The following is a 20,341-nucleotide window of genomic DNA, read 5'->3' as shown; positions in this document are numbered from 1 at the left end:
GCGGCAGTAGGTTACTTTGTATATTTCCATTCGGGTTCCTGCATTAACTTGAGCTATCGTTCAACCCCTCTAATTCGGCCAGTTAGGAACCGTACGATACGACTAGGCTGCGATGGAGCGTTTTTGACAGTCCTCTCCGCCGTGCCTCCACGGCGTTGCTTGCGGCTAGCCGTTGCGGTCTTGCAGATCCCTTGAGCTTGTTGGCCTCGATGGCAAGCAAGCTGGAGCCGTTCTTTCGTGAAGTTACTTGGAATACGATGATGACCAAACACTCTAGTTCCAGAATTTCAGCATTCTTAAGTACTACTTTTTTTTTTGCTTGTTTCATCATTAATTTTTACTTAAATTTTCCTCAGCATCAGAAGACTTCAATTGAATGCGTGCTATGATTCATGCTTATAACCTAAATTAAAGTTTGCACTTCCTCTTGACCTGCTTGGAACTATTGGGCATGAAACTGAAAATTCTGAGAAACAGGTTTTTGCAGTGTGGCCTTGGCAGGATGAATTGGGACCTGAACTCTGAAGACTTCATAGTTCAGGCCAACTTATGCAGGATATTGCCGAAGGAATATCTTGATGTTCCGTCAGGCTGTATGGCCAGTAACACTTAACACATCAGAACGAGTTTGCGAAGTCCTGACCGAATTTTTTTTACTTTTATTATGTTAAGATGCTGTCAGGTCTGGTTCATCTGTTATCTACAACTCAGCAGAGTGAAACACATGATGGGGTCAAAACCATAGTGAGTGGCTTAACACCCCAAAACACATTCAGATCGGTTGAGCAGTTCAAGCATCACAGAGCCCGCAACTTTTGCGGCAAAATCCATGAGTATCCTTGGTGCCAACCATGTATGTTGGGTTCTTGTAACACTCCCCAATAGCAGCCCATTTAGGGCAGAGCTCGTTGTCATCGGAACATGGCGCGTCCGTCCTTACATTTGGAGGATTATCGAATGATCTGACGTGAATCCATTTCGTTGCAGACCACTTCTCACCCTCAATTACTGGGCAGCTCCCATGAAGACTACTTGTATCAGTTGTTGCATTGAGATGAAGACCAAAGAACAGTAGCGCGTCTCCTTTTTTTGGCTTCACTGCAGGAGAAGAGCACAGCCTTGTCATGGGAATAGGACAACGCACAACTTTGTTTGGGGCTACTGAAGTAAATCGTCAATGCCAATAGAGGCAGATCAGCTCGGAAAAGTATTACTCTTAATATGTAAGAGGCTGAAAGATACCTGCCAGGCCAGATCTTGAACACTCTGACCAAGTTTCATCCTTGTACTGTAAATGGCTTCCCTGAAAGCAACATGCCAAATGAATTCATACGTTCCTGATCAAATAAGTCACTCTAATTGCAAAAACAAATAACTGAAGTAATCTCACAGCTCTATTTTCAAAAGACAGAAAAATAATCTCAGAAGTAAGTGTGTACCTCAGCATTTGGAAATACAGTCTCTCCACCCTTCTTGACATCTGTCAAGTACATAAGGACAGTTGCAAATCGCTGACCGCCACGCTTCACGTTATTTTTGTCATGAAAATAATCAAAGTGGGCATCATACTTTTGACCGATTTCATAGCGCAGAACCTACATTGATTCAGCGTTTTCTGAACGAGAAACCTCAACAGTCAGAAAATGTCCATCTAGCTCCATGAGGGCATGAGGCAAATGACCCAGTGCAAATTACCTTCCGGAAGAAATGTCCAAGCAGCTACGCGTTTCTCAATTGCAGAGACAATTTCATCCTTTGATGGGTCAACAGAAAGAAGTACATCAGTGTTCACATCTGTAGGTGTATATATTTCACCAAGCCGAAGGCCATAAATATCTTTTCAGTCAGATAAATAGCTACTTTGATCTTTTCAAGGAAAGGGGTTTATTTTGTCGACAACTGTACAAATTCACCTGTTTTAGTTATCATCAGTTAGCAGAAGTACTAGTATTTAGTCATCATGGCTTGATCTCAAGGAAAGACCACTGTCAGCAGATAAGCTGTCTTTTACACAAGGACTAAACAAGCACATGCTAAACCAGCAGTTCAATAGTGAATTAATCGCCGGTTATTACTACAGTACAAAGAAACATTTCTTGCTCACTTTGTCTCTACCGTGCCAATGCAGGTGCACATTGCGATGGCGATGAGGAGAGAGTTGGAACGAACGCACTCTGCCCTTGATCGAGCAAGAAGAATACCACGGTGCAGAGTGATTACCTCGTGCTTGGCCAAGAAGGCGCCGGAGCTGGTGCGCACTTGGCTCATGAGGCTTTCCCCGGAGTCGTTATCCGCCACCATCGACTTCTCCATGCTGCCTTTCGCCTGAACCCACAAAAACGAAAAGGAAACTCTGTGAGCGCCTCTGGAACATCCTCGCCACCACGAAAAGCCTCAGCGGCGGCTGCAGAAAGGCCGACTCGCGAATCGATGAGGGAGAGGAACCCAACCCACCAGGTTGATGAGGTGGTCGCACTCGGTGTCCGAGAGGAAGCCGCTGTAGAGGAACGCCCTGCGAGAGCGCACACGCCTGACACTGTCAGCCACACGAAGAATGTGAAAGCGCAGGCCGCGCGCGCAGCCGTAGTCCGTAGAGGCAGGCACAAAGGCGTTTCACGGTTTCACCTGGGGCGCCAGGAGAGCTGGGTGACGCGCGCCGGATCGTAGAAGCCGCCGCCGCCGCCGGCACCGTGGGCGTGGGAGACGACCCGCGCGAGCACGAGGGCGGCGAGAAGGAGCAGTGCGAGCGGCGGCGCCATGGGGAGTTGCGGACGGATGGAAGAGCACGGCGGAGGCGGTCGTGCCTGTCTCTTATATTCTTGTTACTTTTTTAATAATAAAAGGGGCGGCGAGACGGCGTCAGTGAGTACAGGAGGGAGAGGCGGGGACGCGGGGTGGTCGGTCACCTGGATTCGGTCGGCGGCGGCCGCCCACTGGAATGGAGTGGAGCCGAGACCGGGAGACGCCAGACTCAAAAGCGGAAACGGACGGGCGCGACGGGGAATTGAACATGCCGCACAGCCCGTGGAAGTTTTCTGTGGGCGAATAGTACCGTATCCTTAAACCAGATTTAACGCACCTTATTCAAAAGCGTAAGCCTTTGAAGGGAGGAACGCTATGTATACATGTATATGTTATAAAGTATAAAAAAAGTATGTATATTGTATGTATAAAAAATTAATTAAATTAAAAAGGTGTATACATAGCGGTTAAATTATACGGTGCAAGATATTAGCACCAAGCATTTTTAAATTTTTTGTCCCTCGTTCTCATCTAAGTTTTTGATACTTTATAAAAATGTCTAATTGTATCATAATTGTCCTATATTCTCATTTATGTCTATCAAAATGTATTTTGAGCTTACTAAATACAATTTGGGGACGAGATGATCTAGGCCGACTAGCTCTTTTTGTCCCTCGTTCTCATCTAAGTTTTTGATACTTTATAAAAATGTCTAATTGTATCATAATTGTCCTATATTCTCATTTATGTCTATCAAAATGTATTTTGAGCTTACTAAATACAATTTGGGGACGAGATGATCTAGGCCGACTAGCTCATGAAGACTCCAACTATGTATTAGTCGAACCGGCCAAGCTCTCGTTCTCATCTAAGTTTTTGATACTTTGGGAATGTATTTCTATACTAAATTTGCAAATTGTATCATTATTGTCTCATGTTCTCATTTATGTATGTCAAAATGCATTTTTAGCTTCCTAAATGACGATGACATATATCTCGCATATTCTCACCAAGGCACTAAATACTATTTGAGAACAGGTTGATTTAGGCTGACTAGCTCATGAAGACTCCATCTAAGGCATTAGTCAGGCCAGTGAAGCCCCTGCTCGGGACACCACTCGAGGCTCTCATGCTATCACACGACTGGGATTGAAGTGAAACGTTTCGTTGTGCCTAAAATACCTGGATTTTTGAAGTCAAATCAAAGGACGAGGGTTGACGACACCCCAAATGAGTTACAATACTCCCCTCCGTCTAGTCCGATACGGTGCACATCAGGCACAACATAGCTACCAACAATTCTTGATGGTTTAGGATACAAACTCAAGGTAACTGGTAAGGAATCGGAGAGGGATTGACCGATTGAGAGGAATTAGGGATAGGAAGCAAGAACAACAATGGAGGTTCTCGAACAAGATTCAGAGGTAGAAGATTTTTTTTTTGACCGAATCGGTAGGGGAGCCCCCTACCTAATATTTTTTTTCTTTTCAAATAAATTAAAGAAAGAACTGTACAAAGGTTACGCAGAAGAAAGAGCAACAGAAAAGCAGGAGAAAAAAACAGAAAGTACAAGGCCACAAGGCCCAAAAAGAAAGAAAACAGAGACTAAGTGTAATTCTCCTTCCAGTTGGTGAGAGCAGCCTGTCTACTTGGCTTGGCCTTTGTACAAACAAGACCAAGTTCCTCCCTGAACTGTCTTCTCCAATTGTTAAGATTGATTTGCCCATTATCGAAGATGACTGCATTTCTTGTTACCCAAATGATTCAGAGGTAGAAGATGGATTGGCGTTTCTGGTTCTGTTCTATCCTCCCGGATGTGTTTCCTCCTTCACCTTGGTAGTCTGGTTGGCCCTTTCAGTTGACTTGGGCCGAGAGCCTCTTTGCAAGCTCAAGCGTTCGCTTTGCCGCAACCTAACTACGCCCAATACATTCGCCCAATACATGACATTCTGTTTGATCCAAGGAGCTAATCATTAGCAGTTACTCCCTCCATTCAAAACTATGACATTTTGGCTTTTCTATATACATAGTTTTTCTGCTATGTACTTATATATATATATATATATATATAAACTATGTCTACATGTATGGTAAAAGCAATGTATCTAGTTAAAACATCTTATAATTTGGAATGAAGGCGGTAACTATTAGCTCTATTGATCCAAATAGGGTTTAGTCTAAACCTGCACCTTTTCTGCTCTATCTGGACTCATGTATTTCCATTTGCTGGAATGGAAATAGGGTGTCCCCGCGTCGAGATCAAGAGAGAGAGAGAGAGAGGGAGGGAGGGAGGGAGAGAGAGAGAGGGAGAGAGAGAGAGAGAGAACAGTTGAAAGCCAGTAGTTATCAAGCTGTCAACGAACAAAGAAGATATGATACAGTATATATATGCGACTAGAGAAAGTTCAGAATATGACATACACATAAACCATCAGGCTCCTACCCTAGATAGGTCAAATAAATTTGACTTGTACAGAGACAGTCTACAAACATGGCTCCATTGTTAGCATCAGCAGCTGAATCAACTACTGACCAAAAGAATGAACGAATGGTAACAAGGTCCGCAGAGTACAAGTGCCTCAAACTCATCCTCATTTTGTATCTCGATGATCAATCTGTTCTCCATTATACTAATCACTGTGCTGTCCATTGTCATCTTACGTTGCAGCATTGAGCGCTCCCAGCTTGCAACTTTCTCCACAAACAAATCATGTGTTGTGGGGATTGGTAGTGTGCGGTGAAATAACCATCAAAGCAGCCAGGCTGGTAGAACCTGACATCATGCAAATACTCTACAGGCTGACGAGTAGTATTGAACTTCTCAACCCACATGCCCATACTAACATCTTCCATCTTGAATAGCTGTGTCATGAAAAACATAGCCATTAGAAATCACATATTCAGACTCCATTATAAAAAAAAACACTATTGCTGTATTCAATGACTAGAGATAGAGAAAGGGTATAACTGCTGTACTTACTCTTAATGTCTTATTATCAAACTCGGATAGAATATATTGAGCAATATCCGATGAAATGACATAGCCAGGCCCATTAGCATAAGGAGGATACACTTCCTCTGGCCATTCCTGTTAGGAACAGAAAAACAAAGATCAAATTTGTGTAGCATAAATGTGGTATTGAACCACTAATCACCAAAATGAAATGTAAGACGAAAAGAACGTAACAAATCAAGTTTGGTGTGAAACATATAGGGTCACCATACTATCCGAAATAGTGCTTTCAATTCCTTAACATATCATATCATATTTGAAAAGGGTAAATCATATTCATGAGACTAAAAAGGGCTCATACCTGATGACCTAACAACTAACATACTGAATTTTTGCTAATTCTGTAACCTAGCATTAAGGGATGGTCATCTGAAAGGGTTTCATTTATCCTTTTTAAGGAGCGGCATAATGCACATGTGACAGCTCTTTAACTGTAGAGAAAAAATAGAGTCTTACCTCATATGTGACAGACCATTTCCCAGATCTTAAGGGTCTGTGGTAGTAGTTTATATTTCCCACATAAATGCTCTTTCCCCTTTGGACCTTGTTTACTTGATCCAATACAGATTCAATTCTGACAAATGTATCATCGTCACATTTCATTATGTGCTTTGCAGGAACAACCCTCACCTGAAAAATAGTTGTAATGTCATGATGAATTATGCAAATCATACTAATGCATGATAGAGGAACTAAAACAAATCCATTCACACAAATCCAAATTACGCACCCCATACTCAACAATGGCAATAGTTTTTAGAACAACAAGGTCATAGCTATCCATGAATGGAACTATAACAATGTCCCCAAAGTAATCTGCCTCCTTCTTCAGCTCTTCATTGACCTCGTTTCTTCCATTCTGCGAAGCGTTTTCTTTATTAGATTTGAACAGAAAATTGCTATCGAACTAATAATTCAGCTGCAGAAATCTACCAGAGCAACAAAGAAGCGAGCAACAACATCAGATGATCTCCTGGTCGAAATCATCCATGACTTGCGAACAGCCATACGCTCAGCAAAATGGTTAGCAGATGACAGGATGCCAATAAAAAGCTCAACAGGTTCAGTTGGCAAGGGTGAGGCCTTCCACTGTTCAGACATCTCAAGATAACTTTTTGTTGCAGAAGTAGGAGGTGAAGTGGGCAAAGAACCAGCCAAAATGGAGTCGACGTCAATGTCTCCTTTCAAAAACAACCGTGTCGCATCCTCGAGATTGTAGCCCTGTCAAGCCAAATATTGAGCAACATTATTAGAAAATTAAATCTTGAGAAGTTGAGATATTGCTGAGAATAATCCTTACAGAGTTCCATAGCAAACTCACGGTGCGGTAAGGGAACGATGTAACATGCCGGCCATCAACATTGACATGGTAGCCTTCCAAACCAGCTGTTATGATTAGAACAAATTGCTTGCCCTCTGCAAATGCGTATGGCCAGTTGACATTCGGCCTACCAATCAAACGGTTCAGCCACAATTTCATCCGTGATTCTTGTGTCTCGTTGTTATCATCACGAATCCATTTGTCACACTTCAATTCCCCGTCAACTGAAAAGTCAATAATATAACTTCAGTTACTTTGAAGACAATTTACCAAGCTGACTTTCAAAGGTACTACATTCTTGAAGACAAAGGAATCCTTGTATCTTTTGGGCGAATTCTGGAAACAGCTACTATGCCAGGTTCAGACCACCTCAAGGTAATTTCCTACCCAACGACGCGACAGTACACAAAACGAGGCATAGCCGAGGAAAAAAAAAAAAGCTTAGCAACGGAGGAGCTCACCAGTGTCGTCGTCCGGCCGTGACGCCCACCCCTCGCAGCGCTGCGGCTGCGCCCACTGCATCCGGTAGCAAGTGTTGAGCTCGATGACGGGGCGGCCGCTGAAGTCCCCGCGGATCCTGGGGTTGAAGTGCAGTATCCTGGGCGGCTCCTCCCCCTGCACCGCCTTGGTGCCCAGGAGCTCGAGCATGAACTGCGACATCATGACCGGCGCAGCCCCGTCCCTCGCTCCCGCTACCTCCGCCCGCGCAGCCCGCGGCCGCGCCACCACCGTGAGGCGCGACCCCCACCGCCATCCCGCACGGCAGGTCCACCGCGACTCCCCCGCCGCTCGCGAGCCGGTCCCTCGGCACCGAGACCGTCGCGGGGCAGGAGACCAAGGCGGCAGCGGACGGGGACGGCGAAGGGGAGGAGGATGAGGACGGGGAAGCGGGAGCGGAGAGGAGGCGGGCGAGGTGGGGTGCCGCGGCGGCGAAGGCGGCGTTGGCCGAGGCGTCGATGGATGATGCGGCGGCAGCAGACGAGGAGGAGTTGGTGGCGCGGCGGTTGACGCGGATGGAGGAGACGGCGAGCGGGGCAGTCCTGACGGGGCGGAGCGGGGAGGACGCGTGCAGCGGCGCGGAGGAGGCGTGGAGGAGCTCGCGGCGGCGGGCGCGTTGCGTGGCGGCGTGGGATTGGGCGTGGGCGTGGCGGGGCGACGCGGTGGAGACGGCGAAGGAGGGCAGCTCGAAGAGGAGGAGGAAGAGGAGGTACGCCGCCGCCGCGGCCAGCAGCGCGAGGCGACACGCGCGCTTCGGCGGCATGGCGCGGTGGTCCGTTCGCGAACGGGGGCAGCAGGGCGAGGGAATGGGAATGGGGGGAGGGGAGGGGAGAGTCGGTCAAGTAGCCGTTTGGGAAGGCGTGCGCGTGCGCGGGCAAGACTTTTTCGGCGAGGTGTCGTGGAAGTGGAAGGAAGACTGGGCTGGGAGTTGATGCGGCGTCTGGGTGTGTCGTTGTTTAAAGACCAGACCGTTGCGGTGGCACCGTGTGGGGGTGGGGTGGGTCAGTGGGTGGGGCAGGCAGGAACGCACGCGGCGTTCGTGATCCCGGCCCGACACGACGGCTTCCGGTAACGGCTTTGTTTGACCCAATTTTGCTCGTCAGCTTACCGGCGAACCTCAGCTTCTCTGACTGGAACCTGAACTTCTCTCGTGTTTTCTTCACGTAAATGCGTAGGTACGGGTTGTTACCCACCTGTGGACTGTCGTCGGGACACGGCAGGAGTGCAGGGGTGGAAGTGGAAGTCAGAGGGGAGATCGGCAGATTGCAAGTTTGGACGACGCCGGGAAGGGAAAACAGGGACGAGGATCGACGCAGATTGTGCGCGCGCGCGCACACACACGCTATGGTCCACGCGCCACCGACGTGATGAAGGGACGCGGCGCCACCGGCCCGGACACTGGGTTGTCACGTTAGGTGCGGTTGCGGCGAGTGTTGTGTTGAAGTAGGAGATGGATTGGGTTGGCTTGGTTGGGTCTCGATACGTCTAGCGCTCGGACAGGACGTCGCGTCCAGACGTGGCTCCGACACTTGTGCCGCTCTCGCGTCCGCATCCCGCCTCACATCCCGCGTCTCACCCCCAACACCTGGGCCCACATCCGTCACAGGACCCGCGCCCACCCCACGTCTCGCACAACGACAGCCACAGGCCGTGCCATGCAGCACCCGTTTCACTTTTACAACATCCACCACGATCCACAACAGATGAAACATTTAGAACATACAGTTGAAACACCATTGCAACATGTGTAACATCCCGATATATTTTTGAAACATCCAGATGCAACACTTGCAACACATAAAAGAAGACAGATAAAACACTTGAGACATGCGTCTGAAACACTTGCAACATACGTGTACAAAAAAAACAGATGAAACATTGGGGGCAGACGCTTGCAACATACATGTACAATCATTGCAACATATGCAACATCCCGATCTACTTTTGCAACATCCGCATAAAACAATTAAAACATACATTTGAAACGCTTGAAACATGGGGTTGCAATATGTCTGAAAACGTCCAGAAACGCTTCAAACACAGCATCCCCGTGTAGCCATGACCTACCTGGTGGGCAACTGCAGTGACGCAGGCTCGCTGGATGGTGCGCGCCCGCCTGTCCGCACGCCATGCCCGCCGTCGGTTGAGGGAGAGGAGACGCTACCGGATCTGGGGAGGGCGCCGACGGTCGGGGTAGGAGAGGGTCAGCGGCTTGCTTGGATCTCGCTGAGGTGGGGAGAGGGCCACCGGATTCGCAGGCGTTGGGCGCTCCTAGTGGTTGAGGACACCGGGGCAGGAGAAGGGGCGCCGCCGGGGTGGGGGAGGAGGATGCAGGGTAGGGGAAGGAGCCACCGTGGTGGTGGGGGGGGGGGGGGACGCCAGAAAAGGGAAAGGAGCCGCCTAGGTGGGGGAGGAGGATGTCGGGGATGGAGGAAGGAGCCGCCGTCGACCAAGGAAGCAGCGATGGCCGTGTCGTCGGGTGTGGGGCAGGACGCGAAGGGATAAAAATGGGGAGGGGCGCGAGTACTGCAAGAGTGAGCGGTGGGAAGTGACCGTCCGTCCGGGCATCTTAATCATATCATTATCATCTTGAAATAGGGGACACGACAATCCTACTCCCCGCGTTCCGCATGGGTGCATAGTCAGTCAGTCCAGCAATTTTTTTGAAACGTTTTTTCAAAATCACATTTTAAAAATAACGTCAAGCCATGTGGCCGAGCAAATTCACTCGGTCACATCACGCGACAAATGACCCATTTAGTAGAGCTCTCGCTTCAGCTAAAGCTCAGGTTTTGATTTCTTGATAGAGTAGCTTTGCCTTCACTTGTTAAAAAAATATTTAGTAAAACGTCTCCTTATTTTACCATTTTGTTAGAAAAATGTTTGGTAAAATATCTCTTATTTTACTATCCGTGGTTGCAATGCATGCTCGCTCTTTGAGTTGGGCCACTATTCAGCAACCAATGTGCAAAGGAGCCCAGCGTGGAAGCAAAATAGCGAATCCCAATGGGACCAAAGATGCAGATCAGACAGCATAGGAGCCTCTAGTGTGCAAACTGTTGCACGACAAAAGATTGTTCAGCAACATTGCTCCCCAGTCTATCAACATTCCCACGTCTATAATTGGCAAAGTTACAGGGCACCGTTTCTAGATGGAAAATTTTAAACTATTTGTTATCATCAACCACTTTTTCGATCGAAGAGAAAGCTAATATAACCCTACGCTGGCTGTATAGACAATTATAGCTCATCTATCAGTTCACCCGTATAATAGTTTGGCTCACACATGACCCACTTGTTTCTCTCACAAAATTTCTTGTGTATTTAAACAAGCTACTATTTACGCCATTACAACAACTCTTGCCGACCATCTGTTCAATACCTGCTGTCCGGGCAACAATTTTTATTGGGATATAGAAAGTTGGCTCAGATTAAAAGCGCGGAAATGCAATGAACGTAGTAGAGCAAATTCATTTTTGCATGCCTCTTGTGCGTCCAGAAGACAATGATAATCATGAACTACGTGTCTTATTCTTGAATTACAAAACTAGGACACCATAGTCCGAGCAAGAAGCCACGGAAGGGCTCCAACATTTACCTCCTACCTCGGCACCTTCAGTTGACAGAAAATAAACAGTTCATGTTGCAGCTCCGAGTTAGCACCACGACAGCTGGAAATCTTCGAGCTTCATCAGGGGACGAAAGCACAGTTGCTGGTTGTAACAAACTGTGGTCTGACCCAAAACCCTCCTTGCTAGCGGTTGATGGGGGTATGCATCCGCTCAACGATTCTGTTGATAGCGGCCCGAGTCATTACAAGGGTGTCATGCTGGAGGATACTGTAAACATTGAGGCCCTGCGTTTCATGAAAGCAGAATGGTCTTTTAACCAGAAAAGGATATTCCAAGCAAATAACACTTAGTTTGATTACTCAAACCTCAAGTACTGAAATCATAGAACTTACTATGGAAGGAAGTACATTAACGTAGTGAAGGTTTTGAGTAGCCAGCTTTAGCTTCTTATCAATGTCGCCTCCATCCACCAACAGAACCTTCTTTGTATCATCCATCTGTCTAATGTATTGCACAATGTTTTTTGTCTTGTGGCTAGGGACTTCCAAGTCCTCAAAGACCAAGAGCTATACAAAAAAAACATAGACCCGTAAATTTTAAAGCAAACAATGAAATTCATAAGGGTTTTTTCCTGCAGGACAGAAGTTCAACAGACATTGAATGTGCGCACACTAAAAATTTATAACCACGTCGGAGAACATTGATAAAACAAAGACATATTATCATATGTCCATATTATTTTCGACAGGGAAAGCAAGGAAACAATGTCAGTTTTTACTTATATTTGGTAGTAAATAACAATTCAACTTTTTGTGAAAACATGATCCTAGTAAACTTAGTTGATGTTAATGTGATTTAAGTCCGTAAAAGGTAAGGGCTGTGCTAAACATGAACAATTGAATACACCCTCAATGGGAGTTTCATTCTCATTAAATATAGTGTCACGTCAGCTTTTTTTGATGATGTGGCAAGGGATTAATGAAAAGAGAGATGAAATGAGTTTCATCTAGATGAAACTATGTCTACACTGTTTCCAATACAACTTGTCTCTTGCATGTGCTGCCTATGAAATAGCAAAATGAAACAATGCATTGCAGAGACCATTTCAATGTTATCAAATCGTGCAGTCAACCCTAGTCGTCATGGGACCGACCAGACGACTAATCGCAATTAGTTGTTGACCAGCCTGATTAGTCGAGCCTAGTCGGTCATAATTGTCCATATAGCCGGCCCGTATATTCCAGGACTGATATACCATATAGCATGTAGTATAAAGCACTAGGGCACAGATTCTTGTGAGATTTGATGGCCAGTTGGCCGCTTATCAACATCTGCACATACATCACATAGCCACATAAGTGTATGTAAGCAATATGCAGAGAGCAGCAGCATAGAGCATGAGGCAAGAACAGCAGCAGCAGTAGAGCTAGAGTAAGGCAGAGTCGCAGAGGTGCAGAGCACAAATCAAATGCACACGCAGCATAGCAGCAAGAAGATGGAGGAGGATTGGAGGACTAGAGGAGCACATCTTCGGGATGGAAGAAGGGATCTGGTGAGCAGCGGTAGAATTCGGTGTTGTTTGCTGCCTGCGGGACTGAGCCTGCGGCAATGGTTGCGCTGAGCGGAGGCATGCAGGCACCCTGCAGCAATGGGAGCCAATGGAGATTTGTGGAAGAGGGTCGTGATTAAGTGAAGGTTAGTCGGTCGACTAGAAATCTGGTCAAACAAATCGAAATTGTGGACATATTTAAAGTCATAGGATCCATCAGTCCAATTAATCAACATTCGACAACTTAAAACACTGGACCTTTTCATTCATCAATTCAATACACTATTGCACATGTGGCACTATTGGAAACATCAATATGAAATCTTCCACTGAGAATGGCCTAAGAGCCACACCAAAAAACATTGTGTAAAACAAACATGTTTTTTCATACCACTAAATAGATTTTAGTAAACAACAATGCAGTTCAGGAAGGTAGGAAAACATAGTCAGCTCACAGTAAAATCAGGCAACAAACAATGAACTGTCGTGAAAACATGATCCTATGAATTTAAGTTGATGATAATGTCATTAAATCGCCCCATCTATGAGAACAGCCTGTTCATATATAAATTCAGGCTTAAATAAGCAATGGGGACAACAGGACACAGGGCACCACGTAATACGATATTAATCGACACTCATCAGTTCATAGTTATTTACAAGATAACTACACGTGGTTAGCAACTTATCCTACCATCCTAAAGACTAAAGAGGATCTAGGAAGTCAAGATATTAAAAGGAGTTCAATTATAACATTTACAAATAAAATTGCAACAAAGTCGTGTAGTTTTTTTTTTTTTAAATAGTAAGCATGTTTCTTCGTAGAGCACACTATTAAACATGATTAAGTATAGCAATTCATTTGTCAACAATAATTTTGTAGATATAATAATAGTTATTAACTAAAAGTGAGCACATCAAAGCACATATATATATATTAATTTATCTTATACTCTTATAAAGCAAAGCCCCACTACCTATTTCTCTCACCATGCAAGCTATCCAACTAGGCAATCCACTATCACACACAATTAAAATCCATTAGCCCATGTCCACGTCAGCAAGTCACCTATTTCTCTCAACATGCAAGTTGTCCAACTAGGCAATGCACTATTACACACAATTAAAATCCACTAGCCCATGCAATTATAATGTCCACGTCAGCAAGACACATAAGTATTTTGTTGTCCATGTCATCATGCCACGCAATCCACTAATTTGCAATTCCTACAGCAACGTGCGGGGTATTCTTCTAGTTTAATAGATAGCAAATACCTTCCCCTCTGCAGTTCGAGCAGACAAGGCAATCTTAAGCCCCAGCCGCCGTACTTTCTTCTGCAGCTTGATTGCATGGCTTCGTGGTTTAGGCCCATGCATGGTTGCACCACCGCGGAACTGTTATGTTCATCATTTAGTTGACTGAACTCCAAACTGGATAGTATGTTCCCAGCAATCTCAATATGAATATATGTATCATTATTCATTCAGTTATAATAACAAACCTGGGGACCACGCAGTGTGCCATGCCGTGCTCTTCCAGTTCCTTTTTGCTTGTACGGCTTTCTTCCAGTGCCACTCACTTCACTGATAGTTTTAGTTGAGTGTGTCCCCTGTAAAGACAAAGAAGGGCCTAAATTATTAGAATACAGAAGACAGAACTGTCATTTTGTCAAGATGATATACATCAGTCCAAGAATTCCATAAATGAAGACCACGTAAAAATATAATGAGTGATCCTATTGGCACCTGCTGTCTTTTAGCAAGCTGCCACCTTACTACCCGATGAACAATATCCTTCCTAATTGGAACATCAAAAACATCACCATCCAAAACCATGAAGCCCTTGTCCTCATTATGGAAGTTTGTAACCCTAGCTACCAGGTCTTCATACTGCCCTGCAATATTATAACAAGTCAGAGGAATCAAAATTCAGCATATCCTTAATTCAAAAGAAAATCGGCATTATTCATAAATAACTGCAATACTGCAGAAGTGAAGTGAAGTTTCATTCATGTCAAATTTTGTTCCGATTAGGTAACAAACAGGAAGCAAAGCTTTAGCTGACCTAAGATAAGATGGTAAGTCATATGATAGATTATTTGTAGTTAAAAGAAAATTGAGAAGACTAGTATTGAGAGAAATGCCACTAAAATGGTGATTTGAAACTAGTTAATAGGGGGAGAACTTACCAAGCTCCCGATCTGGTGTCCACACAGTCCTGCTAGAAAGAAGTTCTGGTGGAACAGCACTTCACTTGGTGGAGCCAAAAGAGTAGAATACCCATTGAAAAAGAAACCTGGCAGATTCTGGAAATGGAATAAGTGTTTAAAACAAAAGTCAATGCAGAACTCACGTGCAGTCAAATATACCAAAACACATTTTCAAACGGGGAGCAATGAAATAGACTTCTTAACAGATGATTGGATGTAATAAGCTAGATCTTGGCAAAAAGATAAGAAAACTTCTATGTCAAAATCTTGATACCCCAAAGTGCTAAAAGGACAAATATGATTGATGCTTTCCTACCAGATAAGTTAAAGAAAAAAAATGCTCCAGAAGATTGGAGGATGCAATAGTTGTAGCTTTTGCAGCACATGTTTTCAAAGCAAGGCTGTCCCATTTCTGTTAACAGAAACAAAATAAAACAGAGTTCGAGTGCAGCAAAGCAAAAGCAAGAACAGTAACAGAAAGACAATGAGCAGAGCAAGTTTGAGTGGGGCAGGCAGAGCATCTGTCATCACATGTAATCCACTAATCCAAGATCTATTCAGATGTAAAAGTTGATAATAAAGCCAGATTTAAAACCCCTCGTCTCCAAAGGCTTAAAAACTGTATACTGTTGTTGAACAGTAACTGAATGCAGCATCAGGTAAACAGGCAAATTCACAGGACTGGCTGCACAAGGAACGGAATGAATGGAAGAAGCAATTGGACTAAGGTTCAACTGAAACACAGGATCGCCACCTACAACCAATCAACCACAACTAATGTAACGAAATTGCTGCTAGATGTTTCTCAAGCAAGGCCTCACTGCCTCAGACACAAAATTGACACCTATATATGCCAAAATGGATCAGCACTGAAGATTGAAACCTCTTCAATGATACTGACAGTAATTGCTGAAAAGGGACTTTATTTTGTGCTTCCCTTCACGAACCTTGGAATGAAGCAATCCTTGTAAATACGTCAACTAGCATAATCCTCAAGACTAAACATAATTGCAGTCGAGTGAAAGCATCAGATGTTTGCTAAATCACTACATTTCAAGCGGGAATCGGGCAAGTGGCCGAGCAATCTTGCACCTAAACCACAACTCTAGCCTGAAGCAGGCACATTTCCCATCCTACAAGTGATCTACGAGATGTTCTAACAGGCAGGCTGGAACCGCTGCCTGCGCCAGCACCACCGAGGACAGGGGGAGGGAGGAAGAGAGGGGGTCCAGACCTTCGCGAGGCAGGAGCCTACGTCCGGCGGCGGGTGGTGGTGGTGCTGCGCCGCCGTAGTGGGCGCGGACCCCGCGGCGCGGCGGAGCAGCGACGCGGTGCGCGCGAGGGCCCGCATCGGGTAGGGAGAGAGGAGGCACGCGGCGGCTGGAGTTGCGCCGGCGGAAGAGAGCGCGGAGGCACGGACACCGATCCGCGGCGGCGCTTCCTCTCTTTTGCCTGTTCGCTCGGGGCCTTCGCCTTTCAGCAACAGCACGCGCGCAAGCCCACGGACCACGGCGTGCTCGCGGCGCCACTTGCTCCTCCTCGTTCGAGATGGTGGGCCGATAGTCGGTCCATGCCGGCCCGCTCACTTGTGAACAGCTTTCCTACGCATTGGTTGCCAACTCGTGCCCTCGGATGTGACGGATATAGGATCGATAGAATAGAGAAGAGTACGTTGCTCTCATATTTATATCCTATATATTTTTTTCTTTCTCATATAGTAGTTAAGAGTTGAAACGGTTAATGTTCACTATAGAAACCAATCAGAATATTCTTGGTCATAGACGGGGATTAACATGTATCCAGTACATGATGAGCTTGGTACTGTAAATATGATTTACGTATGTTGCATTTCTTGAATGATTAGATCTTGAATCTGTTATAATGTTTTAGTTAAGTTTTTATTTATTTTCCTATTTAAAATTCCTCCGATGGTTCATTTTTCTTATGGCTGCTGTCATAATTAACAAGGGATAATTTCGCAAAAAAGAAGAAAATAGAGGGTAGTATATGTATCGTTGGTGGATTTAGGATCTATATATATTATAATCCTAAACTTTATTATAGGTTTTATCTTAACATGTAAGCTATCCACCTCCGTAGTCCATTATCATATGCAATGAAAGCCCACTAACATATGTAATTATGATATACACGTAAGTGAGATACATCATCCACTAATATACATTTAGCCGTCTATGTTAGCGTGCCTTAATTTATGATTATGATATTTCATCCCTTCATATAAGTAATTATATGTAGTCTAATTTTATTCCAGATTATAGGTAATTCCCGTAGCAATGCACGGGACATGCTTCTAGTTTTATTAAAGGGTGTGCCCTATAAAAAATGCAATTCGTTAAACAATTATAAAATTTAAAACATAATTCATATTAAAATCAAAGAAAATTTGAAACTTACATAAACTCCAATATAAATAGTTCAAACCCATACGGATAGTTCAAGAAAAGAGACTTAAATATTATTTGTCTAACAATTTTAGTGGCAATTAAATAAAACAATATGAAAGTACGTAGTGTTTTCTAAAAAACAATAAGAGACGATGATTGCACATGCGTGACATCATGTCATGTCTGTGCTGGTAATTCGTCAGCCGCTAGATTAGGCGGCAAACGCTCAGCCGCCTAGCCAAGAAGAGGCAGGAATGAACAAGCCTTCCTCGGTTCACCTTCCTGCCGTCTTCAACCTGCAAAGAAAACCAAAACCCAAAAGGCGTGCATAACCCAAAGGGCGTATTTTGTGTCATATGCTTAAGCTGCTGTCAAAGATAAAATTCACGTTGTACTTGCCGCGCGCAAAAGTATTTGTTGTCGTCCCCTGCTACTACCCGCATGCCTCTTGAGACTTGACCACTGACGGATTTTTTTTTCCGATAATGGTATATACTCCCACAACATCCACCACGCAACTTATATATTAGTGGTGGATGTTGTGGGAGCATATGCTCTTATGGGCACATTTAACTTTCCCGTTTAGAGAAATAACATCCCTCGTGAGAACTTGTGAACCGGTACAAGTACTATACTCCCTCATTCTTAAATTTATTTTTTTATTCCCCCAAAATCCACCTCTCCTAGGCACCTACCGAAGTAGTGTGTGTAGGTTAGTGAACTACTACTACTAGTCATGTGATGAATTATACTGTACCATACACCTCGCTGACGACGATGGGAGGAACCGTAGACAGGGTTGTACGTACGACAAGTCCGATACTCCGGTCCGTCCATAAATTGCAGGAAGCAAGTGGCTCCCAAGATGTCACGGCTAGCTCTAGCTGGTGTCATCCCGTCCGTCCGTCCGCTGCGTGGCTGCGGCCGGCCGGCGCCGGGAATCACGAGGACGTAATCACGGAATACACCGTCACGGTCACACCCACCGTGGGCTGATCGCCTGATCCCAGTTCACGTCGTAGCATGAGTTGCATGCACCCAGTATAAGATGAGCTAAAAGAAAAGAAGCTAATAAACAAGATTTGTAGAGACGACGCAAAACTTGCATCGTATGTAGTCAGTGACCATGATCACCATATATGAGATGCAAGTTATGCGTGCATATATGTAACGTTCCAGTCCGGGAAGACGGCTAAGATCCACTCTACACATTGAATGGACCACACCTGCTAATTAGCTCTTTTACGCTTTCGTTCTCGCTTCGCGTAAAAGATTCGAACCGAAGTTAATAGCCTCCCAGAGCTAAGTTTTTTAAGTTGGTTCAATCCTTCCTCGGGTTTCGAGGTGGTACTAAGTCCGCCTGCTACAGTACCTTTCATGGCTACAGTACCGATAACCCGAGCTATAGTATTTCGACGGCCCAGCTTTGGCCCATTAGCGGGGTCTCACATACACCCACCCTTGAGGACTCGACATCCTCGTCGAGGGCCGAACCAACCTAACCAAACGGGACAAATGTCCATGATCGACTCTCTTGGCCCACGTCCATATTCCCAGCTCTCCGGGCTAAGTGCCATGCTCTTTGTAGAGCCATGCGCAGCCTGTCCGAGCTCCTGAGCCATATGTCCGTGAAACCGCGAGAGTTGGCTCTGAATACCATTTGTAACACCCCAGCCCGGGAAGACGGCTAAGATCCACTTTACACATTGAATGAACCACACCTGCTAATTAGCTCTCTTACGCTTTCGTCCTCACTTCGCGCGAAAAGTTCGAACCGGAGTTAATAGCCTCACAGAGCTCAAGCTTTTTAAGTTGGTTCAACTCTTCCTCTGGTTCCGAGGGGTACTAAGACCCCCTTTGGCAGGGCTTTTGGAGGCTCCGGCTTCTCCTCAAATCCACCGTAGCGACACTGTAGCAGGAGCCGTTTCGGAAAATCGAGGCAAAAAATGAACTGGAGAGAGCCGGAGCCGGTAAAGCCATGATTTCGAGCTTGTCCGGCTCCGTGCTACCATGCTGCTACAGTACCTAGAGCCGGAGCCGGTGAAACCCCGTCGAAGAGGGCCTAATTCCGTCTGCTACAGTACCTTGCACGGCTACAGCGATACCTGAACTACAGTGTTTCGACGGCTCAGCTTTGTCCCGTTAGTGGGGTCTCACAATATATATGCATGGGCAGCCAACACGGCCCCTCGGTGGTCCAATGGCGCTCTGTCCCCCTGCACAAGATGGCATCCGGCGGGGCGTTGCTGCTCCTGCGACGGCAACCGAGCGTGCAGCCCCGATGGCCACTACATCAACACCTTGACCGTGGCTTCAGCAGCCTGAGTGCGCGCTGCGGCCTCGATGATAGCGAGGTGCCCATGAACACTTCTGCACTGATCCCGACGTGATGAGGTAACGATGGTGCAAACTTTGGGCGGCCGTTCGCATAGCCGATCAATGAGTATGAGTAAGCACCGTGAATCAGGCTTCGCTGGCCCTGTGATATGTGGACTGGGGCCGGCGGTGATGTCTGGCCCGAATTGCCTAATCGACATTGCGTAGCTGTTCAGGCGCGCGCTCAGCAAAGCAAAGGCGAGGCCACGAGCACGAAAATTTTGTGCGACGGTGTCGCACGGGCTCTGGCGTTGGCGTGTGACATACTGTAACCTAGGCGATTTTAGATCGTGGCGTCCAGATCACGGTGTCCTCCGGGTGCCGCACGCCCCATTCTATGGGACGGTGTCGCATAGAATTTTCTTCCGGCCTGCTACCGATGCTCGCCGTGGCTGCACGCATGAGCGGACGGGAACGAGGGAGGTGCAAAGAGTAGGGAAGGGGAGGGGACAATATGGCTGGCACCTGGCGTGGCAGCTCTGCCAGCTACAGCAAAGCACGCGTCTCCGCCCTCCGCCCTCCGCGAGCGAGCAGCTTTTCTTAGCGTTTAGTTGGACCCCAAAATCCAAAAAATTGCTACAGTACTTGTCACATCGAATATTTACGGCCCATGCATGGAGCATTAAATGTAGACGAAAAGAAAAACTAATTG

The 20,341-nt window shown here is 45.9% G+C and overlaps 1 protein-coding gene and 2 pseudogenes across 1 annotated transcript; all 3 read right to left on the bottom strand.

The window, feature by feature from the left end:
• Positions 1-723: 723 nt before the first annotated feature.
• On the bottom strand, positions 724-2,779 carry LOC136537800 (probable prolyl 4-hydroxylase 6; annotated as a pseudogene).
• Positions 2,780-5,010: 2,231 nt separating this feature from the next.
• LOC136537799 (hydroxyproline O-galactosyltransferase GALT6-like) lies at positions 5,011-8,387 on the bottom strand (annotated as a pseudogene).
• Positions 8,388-10,986: 2,599 nt separating this feature from the next.
• On the bottom strand, positions 10,987-16,396 carry LOC136537798 (uncharacterized). Its single transcript, XM_066529764.1, is given in 8 exon segments — positions 10,987-11,430; positions 11,539-11,712; positions 13,971-14,090; positions 14,198-14,305; positions 14,442-14,590; positions 14,885-14,938; positions 14,941-15,001; positions 16,140-16,396. Coding segments are annotated over 8 exon segments (885 nt in total). The 5' UTR covers positions 16,257-16,396; the 3' UTR covers positions 10,987-11,328.
• Between the last annotated feature and the right edge of the window lie 3,945 nt (positions 16,397-20,341).

Source organism: Miscanthus floridulus, chromosome 2, assembly GCF_019320115.1.
Source record: "Miscanthus floridulus cultivar M001 chromosome 2, ASM1932011v1, whole genome shotgun sequence".
NCBI lineage: Eukaryota > Viridiplantae > Streptophyta > Magnoliopsida > Poales > Poaceae > Miscanthus > Miscanthus floridulus.
Note: the sequence above shows the minus strand (reverse complement) of the source record. Positions and strands in the feature narration are given on the sequence as shown.